General features: G+C 49.5%; 1 protein-coding gene and 1 long non-coding RNA gene across 3 annotated transcripts in view; one reads left to right on the top strand and one right to left on the bottom strand.

The window, feature by feature from the left end:
- Positions 1–875: 875 nt before the first annotated feature.
- ACACB (acetyl-CoA carboxylase beta) overlaps positions 876–22,503 on the top strand; it is a 109,107-nt gene continuing 87,479 nt past the window's right edge. Inside the window, exons 1-2 of one of the 2 annotated variants that reach the window (XM_047828208.1) lie at positions 876–937; positions 8,077–8,732. In XM_047828208.1, the coding sequence (XP_047684164.1) occupies positions 8,086–8,732 (647 nt within the window). In that variant the 5' untranslated portion in view covers positions 876–937; positions 8,077–8,085. The remainder of the gene's footprint in view (positions 938–8,076; positions 8,733–22,503) is intronic. The other variant, XM_047828207.1, reaches the window with a different exon arrangement.
- On the bottom strand, positions 8,756–12,903 carry LOC125149330 (uncharacterized). Its single transcript, XR_007145896.1, has 3 exons — positions 12,441–12,903; positions 11,420–11,532; positions 8,756–9,689 (listed from the first exon to the last, which is right to left on the bottom strand). It is a non-coding gene; the product is annotated as an uncharacterized LOC125149330 (long non-coding RNA).

Here is a 22,503-nt window from a genome sequence, read left to right on the forward strand (position 1 = left end):
CAGCTTTGAACGCCCGGGCAGCCTCACGCGGCTGGCTCCCCTCACCTGCGTGACCTCTGCCTTAGCAAAAGGACATCGGGCCGCCCGCCTGCCAGCTGGAGGGTTCTTGGCTGCCCACACTTTATCCTGACACTCTGCTTCACTTTCTGTCCCAACGTGGCCAAACCCAGGCAAAGCGTCCCGCAGGTGAGCACATGGGCACAGAAGGTGCTTCTGATCAGGGGAGTGTTTCAAACACAGATTTGGGCCAGAGATCAATTGTACAAGCAGTGAAATAGGCCTAAGTACGTACAGGAATGTGGCAAGCCGGGGGAGGTGGCCCTGTGGGCTGGCCAGCCCCAGAGAGCGTAGACAGCCTCCCGAGTCACTGAGTCCGAGTCAGGGGAGGGCTGACCTGAGCACGGACCTTCACGAGTGGCTTATATCCGTGGGGGACAAAGGAGGGCGTGCCGCGTGGCTGACTCGAGTATAAACTCACCCGTGCTGGAGCACCGGCCGGTCTGAACTCCTCCCCCATGGCCTGATGCACGACACCAGCCTCCTGCTGAAAGGTGACACCCTGTGGGCCGGGTTCCCTTAGTCACCCCGTGGGCGCCTGTCAGGACCCACATGAGAATGGAGCTGGCGGCCGTGGCCACCGTGGTGGTAAGTGGAAGCAAACACCCAGGTGCTCTTCCTCTTGGTGGGAGGAAAAATCCGAGCGTGGAACAGAATTGCTGTCCTCACGCTGGCATTCTGCCCCCCTCGGTCCCGCACAGACCTTGCCAGGGAGGGGTGTGTGTTGCAGGGGTGGGGAGCCGTGGGCCAACAGATCCCGACCACCCCGCACCCCCCCCCCACACACTCTTCATTTGGTCGCTGCCCTGTGCTTGTAGGTGCCGAGCGATTTCCTGCGTTCGTGGTGGCTGGACCCATGATTGCTCTGACACCTGGCAAGGTTTGCTTTGCAAGACATTAAAATAGCTCTGGCTGTGCTCAGTTTTCGGGTCAGCTGGGCGATTTCGGCGAAGGGTGACAGTTTGGCGTGGCGTGGGCCCCAGAGCTTCACTGCGGGGACTCCTCTGGCCTTTCCTGCCTATGGACTCAAACCGCCTGCGCAGTGCTCCTCCTGGACCACTGTGCACGTCTGGCATTGTTAGTTTACATGTCGCTCTGATGCTCCGTCTTCCAGGGACACGGCCAGGTGTCTGGTTTTACAGTCGGGTGTCCACATGCTGGGGGGTTAACACCGTCCATTTTAGGGAATTTATCTATGCCCACTTTTCATGCTAGGACACTGTGAAAGGTTTGGGTGCGGGGGCCGGATTTGAGTGAAGTCAAGGTCCTGAGCTTCTCCGAGCCCATTTACTGAACTGTGAAATGGAAGTGAAATGACAACAGCAATGATAATATCCATCACAGTGGTTCTGAGGTTTGAGGCTAGCAGGCACCCTATACTCGTGACGGTGTAATATGTATAAATACTATTATGTTTATTTGTTTATTTAAAACAAATTTTATTAAAAATGTTTAATGTTTATTTTTGAGAGAGGGAGAGAGAGAGCAAGAGAAAGCAGTCAGGGGCGAGGCAGAGAGAGAGGGAGACACAGAATTGGAAGCAGGCTCCAGGCTCTGAGCTGCCAGCAAAGAGCCTGACGCAGGCCTGACACTCTTGCGAAAGAGCCGCTGGAAAGACACTGCTTGTATCCCGGCATCCCTGATAAAGGTCCCAAGATGGAAAATTCCAAAGTCCAAATCCAAATCCAAATCCAAATTCCAGCTTGCCTCAAGCCATCAGTTGGTGCTCAGTGTGGGTGCCCGGAGGTATCGTTCATTTTGTACACGCCTTGGGGGTACCTGCAATGTCCCAAGCTGGGCACCAAGATCCCGAAATGAATGACAGTTCGTCCCTGTCTACAAGGGCAGCCGAATTGGCCCGGAGAGACCAGGCGGTGCCGTTTCCATGCTGTGTTGTCTTTGTTTCCGTGCTGGAGGTCTGTGGGCTCTCGCACCCTGTCACGCTCTCCTGCCCGGGGAAGGTGTAGGACTCTAACCTAATGGGCTCGCTAAGGGAGCCAGAATAGCCTTTGCAACATTTTTGGTACTGTCCCCTGCCAGTGACTAATTTCTAAATCTGTCCTAAGGGCATGCGCGAGCCAGCAATGTCAGGACTCTGACCTTTCTCGCTGGCACTTTTTATTTATTTATTTATTTTTTAATTTTTTTTTTTTTTTACGTTTATTTATTTTTGAGACAGAGAGAGACAGAGCATGAACGGGGGAGGGGCAGAGAGAGAGGGAGACACAGAATCGGAAACAGGCTCCAGGCTCTGAGCGGTCAGCACAGAGCCCGATGCGGGGCTCGAACTCACGGACCGCGAGATCATGACCTGAGCCGAAGTCGGACGCTCAACCGACTGAGCCACCCAGACGCCCCTCGCTGGCACTTTTTAAAACTTTCTTGAGAACTTGCTATGTGCAAGAGTGGAGTCCCCAGAAGGACCTCACCATCGAGAAGCAGGAGGGAGGGAGGGAGTAGACCTGGGGGTCTGGACCCGGTGGTGGTCACCCGAGAGCAGTTTTGTCCCCTGAGACGTTTGGCGACGTCTGGAGACATTTTGCATCGTCGCAGCTGAGGGAAGGGGGTGCTCCCGGCGTCTGGTGGGTGAAGGCTGTGCGCCCTACGATGCGCAGGACGGCCCCCACCACGGAACAGGGAATGTTCCAGCCCCGGAAGCCAATAGTGCCGCGGTTGGGGAGCCTTGGGGAGAGAGCAAGGCGAGGGGATCAGAAAGCTGGGTGCTGCTGTGAACAGGCGTGTACCTCTGCTTGTTTCAGTCCCCGCTTTCAGTTTTTGTGGGGCTACGTCTAGGGAGGGAAAGCCCTGGGTCAGAGAGCAGTTCCATGTTCAAGTTTTTGAGGAGCCACCGAACTGTTTTGCACGGCAGCCCCACCATTTCCCAGTGGCCCCAGCAACGTACAGAGGTTCCGGTTTCTCCACGTGCTCACCAGCCCCTTGCTGTTTTCTTCCCTCCGCCCCCCCTCCTTCCCCCCTCCCTCCTTCCCTGCTTCTCTGTCTCTCTGATTGCAGCCACCCTTGTGGGTCTGAAATGGTACATGGCAGTATATTGATTTGCATTTCCAGAACGACTAAGGTTGGATCTCTTCGTGAGCTATCGGCCATCTGTATATCTGTTTTGGAGCAATGTCCGTTCGTGTCCTCGGCTCATTTTAAAATCAGCTTGTCTGGGGGGGGGCACTCGGGTGGCTCAGTGGGTTGAGCGTCCGACTTCGGCTCAGGTCTCGATCTCGCGGTGTGTGAGTTCGAGCCCCGCGTCGGGCTCTGGTGCCGACGGCTCGGAGCCTGGAGCCTGCTTCAGTTTCTGTGTCCCCCTTTCTCTCCGCCCCACCCCTGCTTTTGCTCTCTCTCTGTCTTTCAAAAATGAATAAACAGAACAAAAAAATTTTAAATCAGCTTGTTTGTCTTTTTGTTGCTGAGTTGTAAGACGTCTGTATCTGTTCCGGATGCTAAACTGTTAGCAAATGTGTGATTTACAAATATTTTCTCCCCTTCGGTAGGCTCTTTTCACTTCCTTGGTAGTGCCCTTTGATGCATAAAAGTGTTTAATTTGAATGAGGTCCAATTTATCTACTTTTTTTTAATGCTCATGCTTCTGCTGTCACATCTGAGAATCCATCGCCAATTCTGAGGTCACAACGATTTGCTCCCATGTTTTCTTTTAAATTTTTTGTGTTTTTTTTTCAATTTTTTTTTAATGTTTATTTATTTTTGAGAGAGACAGAGACAGAGCTTGAGCGGGGGAGGGGCAGAGAGAGAGGGAGACACCGGATCCGAAGCAGGCTCCAGGCTCTGAGCTGTCAGCACAGAGCCCGATGAGGGGCTCGAACCCACGAACCGTGAGATCGTGACCTGAGCCGAAGTCGGACGCCCAGCCGACTGAGCCACCCAGGTGCCCCCAATTTTTTTGCGGTTTTAGTTCTATTTAGGTTGTTGACTCATTTCGAGTTGAGTTTTTTTATGGTCTGAGTTAGGAGTCCTGTCGTAGACTCTGGGTCTAGAGTTCTTTCTTGTCCAGCAAGAAAGCAGGACGCAGGATTAAAATGCGAGAGATGGCTAATGTCCGGGAGGAGACGAGAGCCCCGATTAAGGGTCCTTGCTCCGTTTTTATTAGGATCAGAAGGCTTACGAACGTGATGATGGACGTGCGCAAAGAGATAATAAATCTGTGAACATTAACTCATGGGCGTGAGGGAAAGAGGGTTTTGAAGATATACGGTGTTAGAGGTTTGGGTCAATATAAAACAAAATCCTGGAGACAGGCAGATGGTTGTTCAGGGCAACTTTACCCCGCAGTGGTCTATAGCCCTATTTACCTATTTACCTAATTTGGTTCTTCCTTCCTGTGGAACAAGCTTTCTGCTATAGTACTAAATTGGGGGGCATATCTGCCCTGAATACCTAATCTTACTTACCTCATATACCTTTGTGTTGGGGCCTTTACCCCGCCCTCTCTATACCTATTTAACTAATCTTGTTTACCCAAACGTGGGTGTGAGCATCTGTGGCCTTCTAATTCTTTATGCCTTGTTAACCCATCGGTGCAAGCCTGGGGAATCCCTAAGCTTATTCCCCACAGAGTCCAACCTCATTCTGTTGCTTGTAGAAATCAGTTGTCTCAGAACCATATGTTGAAGAGACTATTCTTTCCTCCTTGAATGGTCTTTTTTTTTTTTTCAAGTTTGTTTATTTTCTTTAGTAATCTCTATACCCAGCGTGGGGCTTGAATTCACAATCCTGAGATCGAGAGTCTCGTGCTCTTCTGACTGAGCCAGCGAGGCATCCCCCCACCCCCCACACTGAATGGTCTTGATATCTTCATAAAAAGTCTATGGGCCATAGATGTATATGGGTTTATTTGGGGACGTTCGATTCTAATCCATTGATCTATATACCTGCTCTTGATGCCAGTGCCACACTGTTTTGACCGTAGTTTTACAGTAAGCTTTGAAATCGGAAAGTGTGAGTCCTCCAACTTTGTTCTTTTTTAAGATTGCTCTGGCTATTGGTTCCCCTTGCAGCTCCATATGAATCTGCTTATCGTTTCAGGTAGTATGGCCATCTTAACAGTAGGAAGGCTTCCAATCCATGAACATGGGATGTCTTACATTTATTTAGATCTTCTTTAATTTCTTTCAGCAATGTTTTATACACCAGCATTGTACATGTCTTTCACCTCCTTGGTTAAGTTTATTCCTAGATATTTTATCCTTTTGGATGCTATTGTAAATGGAATTGTTTTATTAATTTCCTTTTCAAATTGTCCATTGTTGGTGCAAGAAACACAATTAATTTTTGCATATTGATCCTGTATCCTACAAATGTGCTTAATTTGTTCATTACTTCTATTAGGGTTTTGTGTGTGTGTGTGGATTCTTTTTTCTTTTTAATTTTTTTAATTACATGTATAGAGAGAGTGCAAGTGGGGGAGAGGGGCAGAGGGGGAGAGAGAGAGAGAGAGAGAGAGAGAGAGAGAAGGAGAGAAAGGGAGAGAATTTTAAGCAGGCTCCATGCTCAGCAGAGAGCCTGATGAAGGGCTCAGTTCCACAACCCTGGCATTATGACCCGAGCCAAAATCAAGAGTCAGCTGCTCAACCAACTGAGCCACTGAGCCACCCAGGGGCCTCGTGTGTGTGGATTCTTCAGGATTTTCTATACACAGGCATCTCCTGCTTTTTGAAAGTTCACATTATGCCACTTTGTTTTTGTGAAAGACCTACACTAGTACCTGTTTTTGCTAACTGGAGGAAATCTGAAGAGGATTTTTGCTTTTAGGAAAAAAAGTGGAAGAGTTAAAATAGCCAAGCTGCTTTGGTGAGAACCACACTCAGCACCTCGGCACCAAAGCCACCATAGCTTTGAACTGTGTCTGTGAGCATCTGAGTTTTGTCTTGATTTATGTTGTGTATCCATTAGCAAGATGTGTCCTAAACTACCAGAAAAGCCTAAGAGAGGTTATTTTATGGGCCTGGGAATGCTCAAAAGTGTTTTCTTATCAATTAATGGTAATTGCTTCTTTGCTTTATGCCGTTTCAACTTATGAAAGTTTTCAGAGGAACCTCTCTACTTTTGGATAGCGGGGAAACCTGTATAGGACCCGGCCGTCTATGATTAGAAATGATTTCAGGTCTTCCTTTTCTGTTTGAATGGCTTTTATTTCTTTTTCTTGTCTAATTGCTTTGGCTAGGACCTCCAGTACAATAGCAAAATAGGTGAAATAGGTGAAAAGTGGGCACCCTTGGCTTGTTCCTGATCTTCAGGAGAAAGCTTCTGGTCTTTCACCATTGACTATATATTAGCTATAGGTTTTTCATAACGTGCCTTATTGCATTCAAGTTCCTTTCTATTCCTACTTTTCTGACTTTTTTTTTTTTTATCATGAAAGGGTGTTGGATTTTGGCCAAATGCCTTTTTTTTTTTTTTTTTTTTTGGTGTTCATCGAGGTCATCCTGTCAGTTTCCACTCTGTTCTATGGATGTGGTTTGTTACATTGATAGAGGCTGAGCCACCCTTGACTGCCTTTTCTGTAAAAAGAAACTTGATGACCTTAAAGGGAAAAAACCTCCTGACCCTGTGTATTACCTGGAAAATACCCTGATGACATTTCAACAGTTTCTGTTGCCCAAAGTGCACAAGAAGTACTCAAGGTCGTGCCGTTCTGGGAAATCTTGAGAACGTTTCTACTTCCCTTAAGAACATAATATTGAATTATAAAAAGACAAAAGCCTTTTAGATACTATATTGATGTGTTTGAGCTTTGTGGTCCTGTTTTTTTGTTTTTTGTTTTTTCTAAATGCTTCTACTGTATCCCTGTGGCAAATTGGTTCCGAAATTTCAACACGTTCAGGTCGTATTTTTGTTTGTTTGCTTTTTAGCAATCTTTACTTCAAATAGCAATGATCGACTCCATTAATAGGGCAGAGTTAGCGTGGAGGGAAGAGGCATGGGTTAGAAATCAGAATATCTGAATTCATGCGTTCGGCAAAATGACTTTTTGTCTCTTGTTAAGCTCGCCCTGTTTACCAGACACTGTTTTAGACCCTGGAACAGAACAGACTCCCTTCGGTCTTGCTGGGTTTTCATTCGGTTCTAAGCACACTCCATCCCGGGCGTACCTGCGCTAGGAAGAAAATAAGGCAAAGTGCCCTTCCCCCTTCCAGAACCATGATGACGATTGTGACAGTAATACAGCGATGATGGCGGTGGCGATGATAAGATAATGGCGACAGACGTAACAGTCTCTTTACATCTACGAATTGGAATATGTAGAGTCTTCTCTTTTCTTTCTAGGTAACAGCTTTATTGAGACATAATTCATATGCCATTCGGTTCATTCATGTAACCTATATACTTCCGTGGTTTCTAGTACATTCCCCAAGTACATTCACTACAGTCAATTTTAGAACATTTTCATCCCCCCCAACACAACCCTTGTACCCTCTATCCCCATCCTACTAGCCCTAGGCAACCACTCACCTTTCTGTCTCTATGAATTTGCCTGTTCCGGGCGTATCAGATACATGGTGTCATACAATGTGGTCTTTGGCACCTGGCATAATGTTTTCAAGATGCATCCGTGTTGTAACGTGTGTCAATGCTTCAGTCCTGTTTTATGACCAGATAAGGCTCCGTTGTATGGATGGATCACCTTTTGTTTACCCATTCTTCAGGTAACGGACATTTGGATTGCTTCTATTTTTTGGGTCTTAGGAATCTATAACGGGATTCATAACAGGCATGATCTACTCATCTCTTAGGTGCATGTTGATGATTTACGGTGAGCATGTGTTAGTGTCCCTAAATGAGAGGTGAGAAACGGACATCCAGAGGCGTTCAGGAACGTGCCTAGGACCACAGAGCGTGTTCTATGCAGAACCACTCTGTCCACTGCCTTTCCTCTCTGGCACGGCCAGCTGAACCCACAGAACCCTAGCTTGCCCCTTGCCCCGCGAGCCCCTTTAGGGTGGGAATAACTCCATTATGTAGACTCTAAAATGCCTTTCCTTTTTTCCCCTACAGATTTTCTGAATGACCTTGCTTCTTTTTCTATCTTGTTTGATTTTCTCCTGCTTGACCTTCTCCTGGTTAAAATTCTGGGGGGAAATGACAGACTCCAAGCAAGTCACCAAGAGCACACCCGAAGGGAGCTGTAGCCCAAGCCAAGCGCCTTTTCCAGCCTCAGACAGCTCAGGGGAGCCGCCGCAGAAAAATGATAATAACGGCCCTCTGCCAGAGACTCCTAAGCGGGCTGAGCCAGCCTCCCACAGAGGTGCCGACGATACCGATCAGCAAAGAACTTCCGGGCCACCCCCACGCCAGAATCCCCCAGGAGACTCCCTTTCCTCTGATGACACCTCCCCAGCGCCCCAAGCCAATGCAACAGGGACCGCAGACCTGAAGACCCCAGATACCGATGGCCCGTCGTCTCCAGCCAAGCCCCAGGGCCCGCGAGCCAGACCCCTCTCCAAGAAAGACGAGAAGCAGGAGCACATCAAGAGGCAGCTGATGACCAACTTTATCCTGGGCTCCTTCGACGACAACTCCTCCGATGAGGACCCCAGTGCCGGCTTGTTCCGAGAGTCTCCCCGGAAGGGCAGCCGGGCCAGCCTGGGGACTCTGTCTCTGGAGGCTGCTCTCACTGCAGGCGAGCCGGAGAACCCCGTCCCCACCATAAGGTAACGTGCCCTGTGTCCTTCTAACTGGGAGGCACAGGAGACTGTCTTTGTAGAAAGAACTTAGCCCAGTTGGGAAGCCGACCTTGAGTGTGACCGGTTGTAATTTAAGCCGAATGAGCCAAGGCTGACAAGAGCCATGCGGGATGGGATGATGGGGGCTGGAGGGAGGGACAGGTTCCCTGCCTCCTGAAGAGACCTTCGTTCATTTGTTCCTTGATTCTTTCAACAGGTAAAGGCACATGCCTTCCCCTTAGGGATGCCTTCAAAACAAAAACTCAGATACTGTAACCGCATCCAGCAATTTGTTGGAAACAAATGCCCATAGGTCCGTCACAGGCGGGAGTGTCGAGCCCGGGTGTGCAGTTGGTGGCTTTGTTTGTTTCTGTTGTTGCTGTTGAGCTTTGCCGCCTCCCTTCCGGGCGACAGAATTGCAAACAGAATACGGTAGTACCGGGTGGAAAACTCAGGAAACACAGACAAGCAGAGAAAAGAGAAGAGCCACCAACCGTAACTTGGCCAGGTCCTCTGCTTTCCTTCCAGTGTCCTTCCCTCCTTCCGGTCTGTTCCTTTCTCCGGGAGGTAGAATCCCACTGGCTGTCGGTCTCAGCACACCTCTTGTACTCTCTCTCTCGAACGTGAACAACTTGGACGAGGAGGTGGCTTCTTCCATAGGTGCCCACGTTCCCAGGGAGCTTAATTTGCGCTCTGGTGAGCACATAGAAGGTAGAGAGAGACGAAATGCGAGTGTTCCCTGTACTGACCGTCCTCAGGGGGGAGTTCAGTTTGAGGTTCCGGAAGGGTTAAAGGAAGGGAGGGCTTTAGGGTCTGGTACAAAGAGCAGTCATTGGTGTTGGAAGCAGAGCTGGTTCCACCTGGGCTCTGCCACGCCCCACTGTGTGCCCTTGGGCATGGCATTCGCCTCTCCCGGCCTCAGTTCCTCATCTGCCAAACACTGACCTGATTAAATGGCATAACGATTGTAACGTATGCAAAGACCGGTACATAGTAGGTACTTAATAAGCCCCCGATTCCTTCATAGCCCCTCCCTGTGGCTTGCTCTTTGTCCCCCCAACACCCACTTCACCCACCACTTCACAGTTTATATAAATTATCCATTGATCCCTTAGAACAGCAGCACAAGGCTGGTGGTGGGTCCGCATTTTACAGATGAGAAAACCAGGGCTCAGATCCGTGGCGTCCCCCCCACCGCCGCCCCGCCCTGGCTACTGTTGACCCTTTTGCTCACATCCGTTGGTCCATCTTGGGTCAACTCTGAAGAAATATTCAGGGGGGAGCCTCCCAACCCCCTCCCCCCCCCAAAACCCTCCAGAGTGTTGCTTTGCAGAGAGCCACCGCTGTGCTCTCCCTCTTCCACAGGGTGGTCATGCCTCTTCCCCGGGGCCCCCAGGTCAAAAGCCCAGGCCACGTTCAGATGTGGGCAGGTGGCCTGCAACCAGCCGGAGGGGTGAGGAAATGAAGCCTGACTTAGAGAAGGCCAGTGTGTGGGTAAAGTGCCCCTGCTGGAGTCCGGGGAGTTCCCTTTATTGATATTATTCTTTCCCGGCCAGCTGCTAAATAATCTGCACCCTCAGGCAAATCCCCTAACCTTCCGGGGCTCTGTTTCTGCAAAATGGAGGTAGGGAGCAGGGGTTTTATTTTATTTTATTTTTTGCTAGTCCTTCCAACCTTCCCATTTCGCAGACAGAAACCTAAGACCGGGGTGGGGGGTGGTTTATTCCAGGGAGCTACACTCAGGCAGAAGCCACAGCAAAGGCATTGATAGGTCTGCGGATCTTCCCTGCTGGTAACAGGTTCTTCACAGACCGTGTGACCTCTGTGTCGCTCCAGAGGTCACCTTGTGGCCCATGCTGGCGTCTTCCTGCCAGGCCACCAGCCAGGAGACTGGGTAGAGAAGCGGCACATGTTTAATTCTGTGGCGTGGGAGGAGCTCTTTTTGAATGATCTCAGAGAGCCTTTGTCTTCCCCCTGTGCCCTCGCCATCCCAGGAAACTCACATTTGCTGTTCCCTCTGAACTGAAATGGCCCCCACCCCCTCCTCCACACCCCCCTCCCCCTGCCACCGTTTCCTTACACCTCCCCCCAGGACCTACTTCAAGGCATGTGACCCTCTGCTGCCTCCCTCTTGAAATTCTTAATAACTTTTCAACAAGGGCTCCATGTTTTCATTTTGCACTGGGCCCTGTGTGGACTTGGAAACGGTCCCCAGATGGCGGACCTCCCATGCAACCCTTAGAGAACAAAGCTGGTGAGAACATTACAAGTGACAAAATGCTCACGTGCTGTGAAATGAAGGTTCCGAGGTAATCACTTTGGTCAACAGTGGCAATGTGATTAGTATACAGTGGGTCTGGGGTAAGATGCCCATTCAGAGCACTGTTGCCCTGATACTTCTCTCCTGTGGGTGCGTGTGTGGACTGAATGGGTGGGATAGGACAGGTTCAGGATCGCACAGCTGTAGTCCTGAAAATTAAAGTTATGACCCCAGGGGGCGCCCGGGTGACTCAGTTAAACGTCCCGCTCTTGCTTTTGGCTCAGGTCACGATCTTACAGTTCATGAGATTGAGCTCTGTGTCAAGCTCTGTGCTGAGTGTGGAGCCTGCTTAGGATTCTGTCTGTCTCCCTCTCAAGATAAATAAATAAACTTAAAAAAAAAATAAAGTTATGACCTGGAAATTCATTAGTTGGTGGTGAACTCATTTAGCAGCAAAATCCACCTTGAATAGATGTAAAGTTGTTTGTAGTGTTTATCCCATTTTGCGAATATTCATGCCTTCTGCTGCTGAAATAGTAACATGAAAACGTATCATGTAAAGCTTTACCATCACCCCCCAAAAAAGTTCCCAAATTCCAAAGCATATTGAGTCCTGGGAGTTTCAGATAAGGGATTGTGGACACATGAATGTAATGTGCTTAGATTTCTGCCCAATTAGTAAGCACAGAAAATGAGGGTGCTTAATGTTTGTGTGCGTGTGTGTGTGTGTGTGTGTGTGTGGCTGGAAAGTCTATAAGGAATGTGTCAAAATAGTTAATAATCATTGTTTTTATATGGTGCAATTATGAGTCATTTAAATTTTCTTCTGTGTTTTCCAACTTTCTGCTGTAGATATTGTTACAACAAGTGTTAACAATGTTTAATAATAAAACCTTATAAAAATATTGGTGGGGAGGGGCGCCTGGGTGGCTCAGTCAGTTGAGTGTCTGACCTCGGCTCAGGTCACGATCTCACGGTCTGTGAGTTCGAGCCCCGCGTCAGGCTCTGGGCTGATGGCTCAGAGCCTGGAGCCTGCCTCCGATTCTGTGTCTCCCTCTCTCTCTGCCCCTCCCCCGTTCATGCTCTGTCTCTCTCTGTCCCAAAAATAAATAAACGTTAAAAAAAAATATTGGGGGGGAAAAGTGAACCAGTCATCCCACTTCCTAGATAAAAAACTGAAGCCCTCACCCTCAGGGGTCTGTCAGAGGTCTCTGATATCTCTATCAGAGATAATCATAGGCCCTCGTTGCCATTCGAGCCCGGACCCTCAGCAGGTGCAGGTCAGAAAGCGGTCTGCGAACTCCCGGTATTGATGCTTAACCTGGGCTCCGGCAAAGATGCTTCCACCCTCCTCCTAACCCGTTCTTGGCCTTAGTGAGAAGAATGAGGCAGGGGAGGCAGCCATTAAGCTCTGTGACCTTGAGGATGTCACCTACCCTCTCAGGGGGCTGGACTGGATGCTCTGAGATCCTTTGTGGCCCCAGCAGCCTTTGCTTTTGTTTCTTTGTGTGTGGAGCGGTGCGTGGTGGGGGGCAGGGGGGCGGTGCTGGAAGAACGGAGGTGGGGGGGGAGGGGGGAAGAGAGCTTGGGGAAAGTTTGTTAATTTCGAACCATTTTCTCCTGGGCCGGTTGCCGGTGGATGGTCTGGGTCCTCCTAGGTAAACATTAGGACAAACTCAGAGATGAAACGGTCCAGTGGAGAAGCTAAGGTTTGTCCCATCCATTCATGGGCTTGGGAGCATTTATCATAGGCCTGCTGGTTGCCGGGCTCTATGCAGGCACTGTGGGTGCTCAGATGGCCTCAGAGAGGCCAGGCCAGGCCAGGCCAGGCAGGAGCCTACGAGGCCACTAGCCCAGAGAACTTCCCATCGTGGGCAGAGAACTTTCCACTGCGCATGCTTTCTCCTCCACTCAGCTGTCACGTGCCCCCGGGGCCGAGCCGTTAAACTTTCTGTGCCTCAGCATCCTCCAGAACGAGGTCACAGTGCTGCCTACCTCACAGGCCCGGTGCCACACTTAGCTGAGCTACTGTGAGCCCACAGTGCCATGGCGTGATCACTGTCATTGGGTGCCAAGCACAGTGGTCATAGCGAGGGCCCAGGCCCCGCAGGCAGACAGGTCTGGCTTCGGATCTCAGACCAGTCCCGTGAGCTCTCTCAGCTGCAATTTCCTTCTCCGTCGAAGCGGGGCAATGCTGGTGTCTACCTCACAAGTGTGCTGAGATCACGGGAGAAGGAGTGGCGGGTGTGGGTGGCCCAGGGGCTGCCTCGGGGGCCGGCCGCTGAATGGGCATCTTCCAAAGCTCTCGCCTGTGGCCATGGCTCTTCCCAGGCCCCTCTGGGCGCACATCCTTAAGGTATAGCAGCCTGTGTCCGCAGGGGAGGAAGTGGAGGGGGGGGGGCAGGCGAAGTGTCCCCAACAAAATGGTAGAACACAAGGCAGTCCACAGGGTGCTTTCCCAACCACTCACTTCCCTGGTGGGAGTGCTGAGTTCAAGAGAGGCTTCTCAAGGCAGACCGCAGAGCCCAGGGAGGCGAGTGCAGGTCGGTGGGGTCTGGACCGCAGTCAAGGGACACCACAGGCAAGCACCCTGACACCTGGGACCTTGCTGCACTTCTGTCCCAGATAACGTCCTGGGTGGGCTTGCATCGGGCCTCTTCCAGATCCTTCCTGCTCATGATCTCCCCTCCGTATCTCTTTTCCTCTGCTCCAAGTAGCGAGCAGGTCATAAAACTTTAAATTGTCTATAGATATTTGTTATTTGTCCCTCAGTGAAATGCCATGGATCTTTTGATAATGTTTTAATTTACTTATTCCTTTATTGATTTAGGGGGAGGCTGGCAGAAACCCCGTTTTCAACTCTTTTTAGCTCCTAAGATGTTTTCTGGGAGGTTCGGGGGAAGGGGGTCTCTGTTTTCACATTGTTTCATTGGTGGACTGGATATTGAGTTTCGGAAGAGGCTGGCTATTAATACAGGATCCAGAGAAACTAAACATTCCTTTCTCTCTCTCTTAAATATCTAGATCCCGCTTTATTTTTATTTTTTTAAAGTTTATTTTTTTATAATTAAAAAAATTTTAATGTTTATTTCTGAGAGAGAGAGAGACAGGGTGCAAGCGGGGGCGGGACAGAGAGAGAGGGAGACACAGAATCCAAAGCAGGCTCCAGGCTCCGAGCTGTCAGCACAGAGCCCGACATGGGGCTCGAACCCACAAATGCTGAGATTGTAACCTGTGCCAAGGTTGGACGCTTAACCGACTGTGCCACCCAGGCGCCCCTTAAGTTTATTTATTTATTTTGAGAGACAGAGTGAGAACAAGCGGGGAAGGGGCAGAGAGAGAGGGAGAGAGAGAGAGAGAGAGAGAGAGAGAGAGAATCTTAAGCAGGCTCTGCACCGTCAGCACAGAGCCCAATGTGGGCTCAGTCCCACAAACTATGAGATTGTGACCTGAACTGAAATCAAGAGTCAGATGTTCAACAGACTGAGCCACCCAGGGGCCCCGTCTGTATCCTAATTTAGAAAAATTTTCACTTCTGCTCTATGCTTAATGGAACATTTCCTCCCATCACATATTGAAAGGGATTATTTTAAATTATTTTGTTAATGTTTCTTTATTTTTGAGAGAGAGCTTGCACTCGCATGCAGGGGAGCAGGGGAGGGGCAGAGAGAGGGAAGGACAGAGGATCTGAAGCGGGCTCTGTGCTGTCAGTGGGACTTGAACTCACGAACCATGAGATCATGACCTGAGCTGAAGTCAGACGCTTAACGGACTGGGCCCCCCAGGTTAATGCCCCAGGGCATTATTTTGTTTTTGTCTGAATGAACGCACTTGGTATATGGATGGTTTTACAGATGAAGTGGAGAGAAGAGGTTTGCTCCGGGTCCCAGAGGGCACAGGGCCAGGCTTGAGGCCGCTCACGGCTCCAGAATTTCCACTGTGCTGCTAGTCACTTGTACGTGTACCATTTCTTGTTTTTGCGTGTGCCTTTCGCCATTGACCTGGCTTTTCCCTCTGCCATACCAACAAGTTAAATTTAGCCTCTGATGAGCCTGAGCAGAAGGGCTTGTAACACGAGACTGCATCTACAGCCAAGTTTGAACTGTCATCGAAAGCACAGTGACAATTGTTTAGAGGAGATGTTTGTATAAAGGCGGTACCGAGCATTAGGGGCGTGTGTTATTCTTTCCTTCCGATCTTCTCTTCCCTAATAAGGCAGGCAGAGAAAAACCCAAGTCGTTATCACTCTGATGACGTGCCAAGCGCGGACATCTAAGTGAAATCCTTTTCTTGAGAGCCCCCACGTGAAAGCGAGCTGTGTTAGGACGTCTCTCGGGCTGGGTTGGCGGAGAAGTTAGCATCACCACGGTGTCCAACAGGTGTTGGGGTTTTGTCACTAGAGGATAAAAATCCAGAGCGATGCAAGTAAACCGATTCAAGCTCTTTCCCACTTGATCCTTACTGACTTTTGAAATACTTTCATTTCCTGATTTTAATTATTTTCCCTATTTTGAGGTGAATATATTAAATTTGGGTCATGTCGGGGATGAATTTGCAGGGGGGAGGGGGTTGGTTTGAAACTTTAAAAAATGCATCAGCCTAAGGTGGAGTTTGTTTTGGAGGAGGGAAAGACAAGGCCGTGGAGAACATTCTAGAAATTCTGAAGAACTGAGAATTGTGTTCACCTGTTTTATGTATTTATTTCTTAATCCCCTTGTTGAAACAGTTGATATATGGCTAGAGCACAGCTAACTGGTGTCCTCAGGCAGGGCTGCTTCTACAGCTCCTAGGAGAGGTCACTGCTGCCATTGTGGCCATATTTGCAGACTTTTACATTAGTTTTTGGCTTCTTGCTTTGCTGTGAACGTAGGCTACATTTATTATCATTGCAATATTTTCTAGGCAGTGTTTTGGGTCCTTTTAACTTATGAAAACTACTTGGAGAAGTATTCATTCATTTATTCTAACTGGAATCAGTTTGCGTGGGTTCAAGCCTCCAGCTCTGTCACCCCTAGGAAATGTACATCTCTGGGTCTTGTTTCCTTATCTGCATTATGGAAATAAAAACGATAGGATTGTTGGGCACCTGGGTGGCTCAGTCCATGAAGAATCCCACTCTTTTTAAAAAATTTATTATTATTTTTTTTTTAGCATTTATTTATTTTTGAGATAGGGAGAGACAGAGCATGAACGGGGGAGGGTCAAAGAGAGAGGGAGACACAGAATCTGAAACAGGCTTTTTTAGCGTTTATTTATTTTTGAGATAGGGAGAGACAGAGCATGAACGGGGGAGTGTCAGAGAGAGAGGGAGACACAGAATCTGAAACAGGCTCCAGGCTCTGAGCTGTCAGCCCAGAGCCTGACGCGGGGCTCGAACTCCCAGACCGTGAGATCATGACCTGAGCTGAAGTCGGACGCTTAACCGACTGAGCCACCCAGGCGCCCCAAGAATCCCACTCTTGATTTCAGCTCAGGTCAGGATCTCACGGTTCATGAGTTTGAGTCCCGCGTCGGACTCAGAGCCTGCTTGGGATTGTCTCTCTCCCGTCTTTTCTCTTCCCCTACCCCACTAGTGCTCTCTTCTCTCTCTCTCTCTCAAAGATAAATAAACTTACAATGAAAAAAAAATTAAAAACAATAGGATCGCTATTAAATAAGACAAAGGCACAAGAGAGCACTCAGGGTATGCTGGTCTTAGCAGAAAGCTTATTTTTTTAAGAAAAGATGTATTCATTTGAGTGTGGCTGACACACAATGTTGCATTCGTTTCAGGTGTAGGACATAGTGATCAGACAAGTCTATATAGTTATGCTCTGCTCACCACAAGTGTAGCCACCATCTGTCACCATACATCACTACTACACTATCACCGACTATATTCCCTATGCTGTCCCTTTCATTCCTGTGACTCATTCATTCCATAGCTGGAAGCCAGAAAGAAGCCTTTTTAGGGTCTCAGGGCAGCTGGGGTCTTCCCTGCCTTGAAAGCACTCACTGTACCAGGTGACCCATGTGGTCCGAAGTGTGTGTTGGGAGCTCTCCGTGGGGACAGAGGGACCTGGAACAAACTTGTCCCTGGGAATAGAGGTGAAAGGATGAGCAAAACCAGGAACTTGGAAGCCAGAAGTTGACCTGACTTCGGGGGCTTTTACTAGGCACTGTGGTGACATCTGACTCATATTTTAAGGTTTATTTATTATCAGAGAGAGAGAGAGAGCGCGCAAGGAAGGGACAGAGAGGAGAGAGAGAATCCCAAGCAGGCTCCACACCCTCAGCTCAGGGCCCGAGGCAGGGCTGCATCCCCCTAACCCTGAGGTTATGACCTGAGCCGAAATCAAGAGTGGGGCTCTCAACCGACTGAGCCACCCAGACGCCCCTGACTCATATTTTAAATAAACCATATTTTCCACCACTTCCCTAGCGGGTGTGTTCAAGCACTTGTGAGTTTTGCCCAGCTGCCAGTAGCTAGTGGGTGTCATCCTGGAACGCTTCTACTCCAGTCAGGCGAGCTGGGTAGGAAAGCAGCCAAGAGGGTTTTTGTTTTTTGCGGTTTTTTTTTTTTTTTTTTTAACATCTCCGGCGGTCGTCTCCCGGCGCCCAAGGTCAGCGGTGGCTCCGTGATTGGCCGGCGCGGGGGGGCGGGACCTGGCCGGCGGGGATAGGGGGCGGGGCCCGGTGAGGGGGCAGGACCCTTCTGGGAGGAGGGGTCCGCTTGGGGGCGGGGCCTCGGCGGGCGCGTCCGCCCCGGACACTTGCGCGCAGGACTCATTTCGGGATGGAGGAAGCTCAGCGCTTGGGCCGGCATCTGCAGGTTGCAGCACAACCCGGCCCGAGCCGCTCTCGGACCGCGCCTCCGCCTCCCTGTGGCTGCCCTGCTGGGCCCCGGGACCGGGGTCCGCTTCAGGGGGTCCAGGGGTGCATGCTCGGCATTCCGGAAGGAGCCGGGTGGGATTGGTCGGCGGGCAGGTCAATATGAGTCCTGCCAAGTGCAAGGTCTGTTTCCCTGATCGCAAAGTAAAGTAAGTAAGCCTGCAATTCTAATGACCGTTATCTTTTGCAAACTTACGCAGCGTGTCCCCCCCGCCCCTAGTAGAGACAAACTATGTGACCCCTTCGCTCCACCTCCTCTTCCCCGCCCCCACCAAAGAAATGCAGGCTTCAGTTTGGCAGCTGGGGAGATGGAGCCTGCCTTGCAAAACCCGGGAGGCTGGATTTGGCGGTGATGTTGTTTGGAAGGGGGCGCTCAGGAACACAAAGGTGGACCCGCTGGCGGGGGTCCGCGCTGTCCTCCTGTTCCTCCCCTTTGCTTTGGTGAAGCCTTGGTTGCGGAAGGCAGGACTTTGGAAATGATCGCGAAGCCCGGGGCGAATCAATGTGCATCTGAGCGCGCATCCCATTTAAGGTTATTTTCTGAGCAATTAGTGCAGGCACTTCTGTGCCCCAGTGCTTCCTAGCCCCACCTGCTTGATTTCTTGTTTTCATTTTATTGCACTTGAAAAAATTACCAAAGTCACGTTCTGTTTGTTGTTGAAAAGTCAGAAAATTCTAAATAAGCAAAAAGGAGGAACAAAAATCACCCTTAACCACTTCTCCCCATGCATCCCCGCCCACCCCATGATCTTTATTAACAGTCGCTGGATAGTTAGTGCAGGGAAGTGAGGTCACTTGGAGCCAGAAGGACCTGGTTGTTTGGGTTCAAGGTTGGAGGGTTCAGAGAGGGCAGGAGACATGCCCCAGGAAGGAGGCTGACCTTGAAGTTCTCTGGTCCCTCTGCAAAGCAGAATAACAGAGCCTTTCGGGGGACCCTCCTTGGATTGCTGAAGGCAAAGGGCCTGCAGACGGGCACCGGTCCCCTGTTTGGATCATGGTCTTTGTTGTACACTGAGCTTTTTGTAGAGCATGTTAGTCACATTTCTACCCCCATCTAACCCCTCTGGCAAAACCCCTCAAGTCCTTCGGTGTGCCCAAAGCTGGCCGTGTGGCCTACAAAGGATACATTTTTTTTTTTTCCTGATCTGTAAGGCTATTTACACAAAAGTTCAACATACGAATCTTGAATCACATTGAATCGAAACCACCTTAAGCTGAAAGAATAAACCTGCAAGAATTGGAATCCCCCCACTGCAAGTGGCTTCGCTGCCACGGGAATGCTGCTCAGAACCAAGGCCAGCTGCCTGGTTGAAATGTGGGTTGTTGATTGGTGGTTCTCGCCCCCACCTGCATGTTAGAATTTCCTGTGGGGGGGGGTGCTTTTGGAAAAGGTAGATGCCTGGGTGATCCCTACTCCCCCCCACCCCCCCGCCCCCAACAATCCTTCCCATCCTGGGGATGCTGAGTAATTAGTCCAGGTGGGGCCTAGACATCAGCAGTTTTTAAGGCTTCTCGTGATGGAGTGCACAGTCAGGGCCGAAAAGCACCGCTTAACTCAGAGTTGGTGAACTGTTTCCATCAAGGGCCAAATAGTAAATATTTTCGGCTTTTGTGGTCATATGGTCTCTGTCACACCTACTCAGCTCTGCCATTTACTGCCCCAGCAGCCACAGATAATACATCATGATTGAGAGGGCCTGACTGTATTCCAATCGCACTGTGTTTATGGACACTGAGGTTGAAAATTCACGTAATTTTCTCCTGTCATAAAGTAAGATTCTTTCAACCATTTAAAAATGTAAAAACCAGGGGCACCTGGGTGGCTCAGTCAGTTGAGCAGTCAACTTCCGCTCGGGTCATGATCTCCCGGTTCGTGAGTTCGAGCCCCACGTCAGGCTCGCTGCTGTCTGCACAGAGCCCGCTTCAGATCCTCTGTCCCCTTCTCTCTGCCCCTTCCTCGCTTGCACTCAAAAAATAAATGAACACTTAAAAAATAAATAGAAAATAAATAAAAAGGTAAAAACCATTATTCGCTTGTGGGAGGTACAAAAGCATGTGGCAGCCTGGATTTGGTTTTTGGACCCTATTTTAAGGACTAGCCAAGGTGGCCATCCCAGGAAGCACTGGGCCGGTGGGGAGGGGGACAGGAGGCCTGAGAGATTTCCAAGGGTCTATGTGTCTGGGAGCCCAAAGATGAGTTCAGAATTATCAGCCTTTTACTAAGCTATGCAATGTCCTTTCTTCCTTACTTGCTTGGTGAAAATAGTAAGTAAATAACTTTACTTCCATCAGGTCATCGGCTCTCAGCAGTTACCATCCCAATTTTACAGAAGAGAAAGGAAAGGTAGGGAGGCAAGGGCTGGTTGATGTCAGGGCCCAGTGGCCCCATACTGGGCTCTTCCCATGGCTTCCCTGTGGAGAGGCCCCTCAGCTTAAGGTCTTTACTGCCCGCAAGGCCCAGTGCTGAACCCCGAACACACACTCAAGGAAGGAGACGCAATTAATGTTGTTAATATTTTCGTCTTATGAGGGAACTAAGAGACACCTGCTAAAGCAACTTTCCCAGGATTACACAGGTCAGGAATGGTAGATTCTGCATTGAAAGTCTAGAAGGATGGCTCTAATCTACGATTAGATCTATTAGAAACCATTAGGGTTTCTCAGCTGAGGCACGGCTAACGCGTGGGGCCCTGTAATTCTTTGCGGTGAGGGGCTGTTCGGAGCATCCTAGAACATTCAGCAGCATCTAGATGGCCACCCCTCCTTCGTTGTGACCACAAAAAAAATGTCTGCAAACATGGCCATGTGTCTCCGGGGGACAAAACTGCCCCCAGCTGAGAACCCAGTGGTACACACATCGCCTCTCAAATATAAGTGCTTGTTTCTTCAAGTGCAGACAATAGAGATACTCCCATTTGTCTTAAATATCTTCCTGCCTCAAACTTAGATTCAGAAGGTCAGAGTCAGATTGGAAGCCCACACTTGCCGTCTGTGTGACCTGAGGTCATCGGGCCTCTCGGAGCCTCAGTTTCCTCACTGTGAGCAGGAAATGGTGGCCTCCCCTGCACGGGGCTCTGGGGATTCAGTGAGAAGCCCCCTGTGTCTGATTCATAGTGACACTTGAGATGTTTATTCCTTCCCTGCGGGTGTTTTCTGCCTGGTCTTGTGCCTGAGCAGCTGACTGTGTTTGGTGTTTGGCGGATAGCTCTGTGGCCTAGTTGATTGCACCTGAAGCCATTTCCAAAGTCACCCTGGAATATTTCAGCCCTCACACTGGCCTTGGAACAAATGCCGGTTGACAGTCGGCCCTCCAGAGCCAATGTTGGTTGGCCTCCAACTTTGTCAAAAACGAATAAAAATAGCCACTGGCCTGGAGACTGGGTCTGAAACAAGGCCCCTCCGGCAGCATTGTGTGTTCACCCGCCTAGTTAGTTGTGATGGGCCGCGACCCACCTGATGGAGGGGCTCTGTGCCATGTTTGAAATCAAAATGGCGGCCGGGAATGGTTTTTCCAGGCCACAAAATGGTGTTCTTCTCCTGGATGACTTTTTGTTGTTGTTGGGCTTTAGGTCAGTTTGCTAGAGTTTTAGTGTTTGCGTGCATGGAAACGGGATGTCTGAGACTATCTGAAGCCAAAAGATGAAGCCAGCCAGTCGGGGAAGGCTGTAGATAAGAGTGGGGGGTCGGGAGAGCAGATGGATGGGGAGCAGACCCCGGGCAGAGGAGTGGCTGAAGCGTTTCCTGGTGAGGTTGGGAGGTCAACAGCCCCTGATCCTCTTGGCTTCACTGCACTGAAATGATAATACAGAGTTTACTGTGTGTCAGATGCCATTTTTTACTTTCTATATATTAACCTTTAAACCTGGTGAAGTACGTGTTAATAACCTTATCTTACAGTTAAGGATACTGAGTGCCTCGCCCCATGGATGCCAGAATGGCTAGGGCTTTCAGCATCCCTATTAACAAAAGTCATAGCTTTTTTTTTTTTTTTTTCTTATTGAAAATAATTTATCGGGGCGCCTGGGTGGCTCAGTCGGTTAAGCATTTGACTCTTGATTTCGGCTCACGTTGTGATCTCACGGTTTCATGAATTCGAGCCCGCGTCACCGCAGTGACAGCGCAAAGCCTGCTTGGAATTCTCCCTCTCTGTGTCCCTCTCCCGCTCACTCTCTTTCAGTCGCTCTCAAAATACATATGCTTAAAATTTTATCACTGCGGGAAACTTAACAAACATAAAGGAAGAGAAGAAAACACAAACCACCCATAATTGCTCACCATTTTGGCGTCTCTTTCCCTAGATCAGAGGCCTGCAGGTTAGGGCCCTCAGGCCACATCTGCTTGTTTTTGTAAATAAATAAAGTTATCCGAAACAAACTGAGCTCCTTGCTGATTGATGGGATGTAATTGGCAAGACAATATCTGCCCTTCCAAAGTACCCTTGTAAGTCCTGTTTTGTTTCAGTAGTTCAGCCCTAGGAGGTTCTAGAAGAAAAGCTGCTTGCAGTTTATTTATTTATTAAAAAAAAATTTTTTTTAACGTTTATTTATTTTTGAGACAGAGAGAGACAGAGCATGAATGGGGGAGGGTCAGAGAGAGGGAGACACAGAATCGGAAACAGGCTCCAGGCTC

The sequence above is a fragment of the Prionailurus viverrinus genome, chromosome D3, assembly GCF_022837055.1.
Source record: "Prionailurus viverrinus isolate Anna chromosome D3, UM_Priviv_1.0, whole genome shotgun sequence".
In the NCBI taxonomy this organism is placed as follows: domain Eukaryota; kingdom Metazoa; phylum Chordata; class Mammalia; order Carnivora; family Felidae; genus Prionailurus; species Prionailurus viverrinus.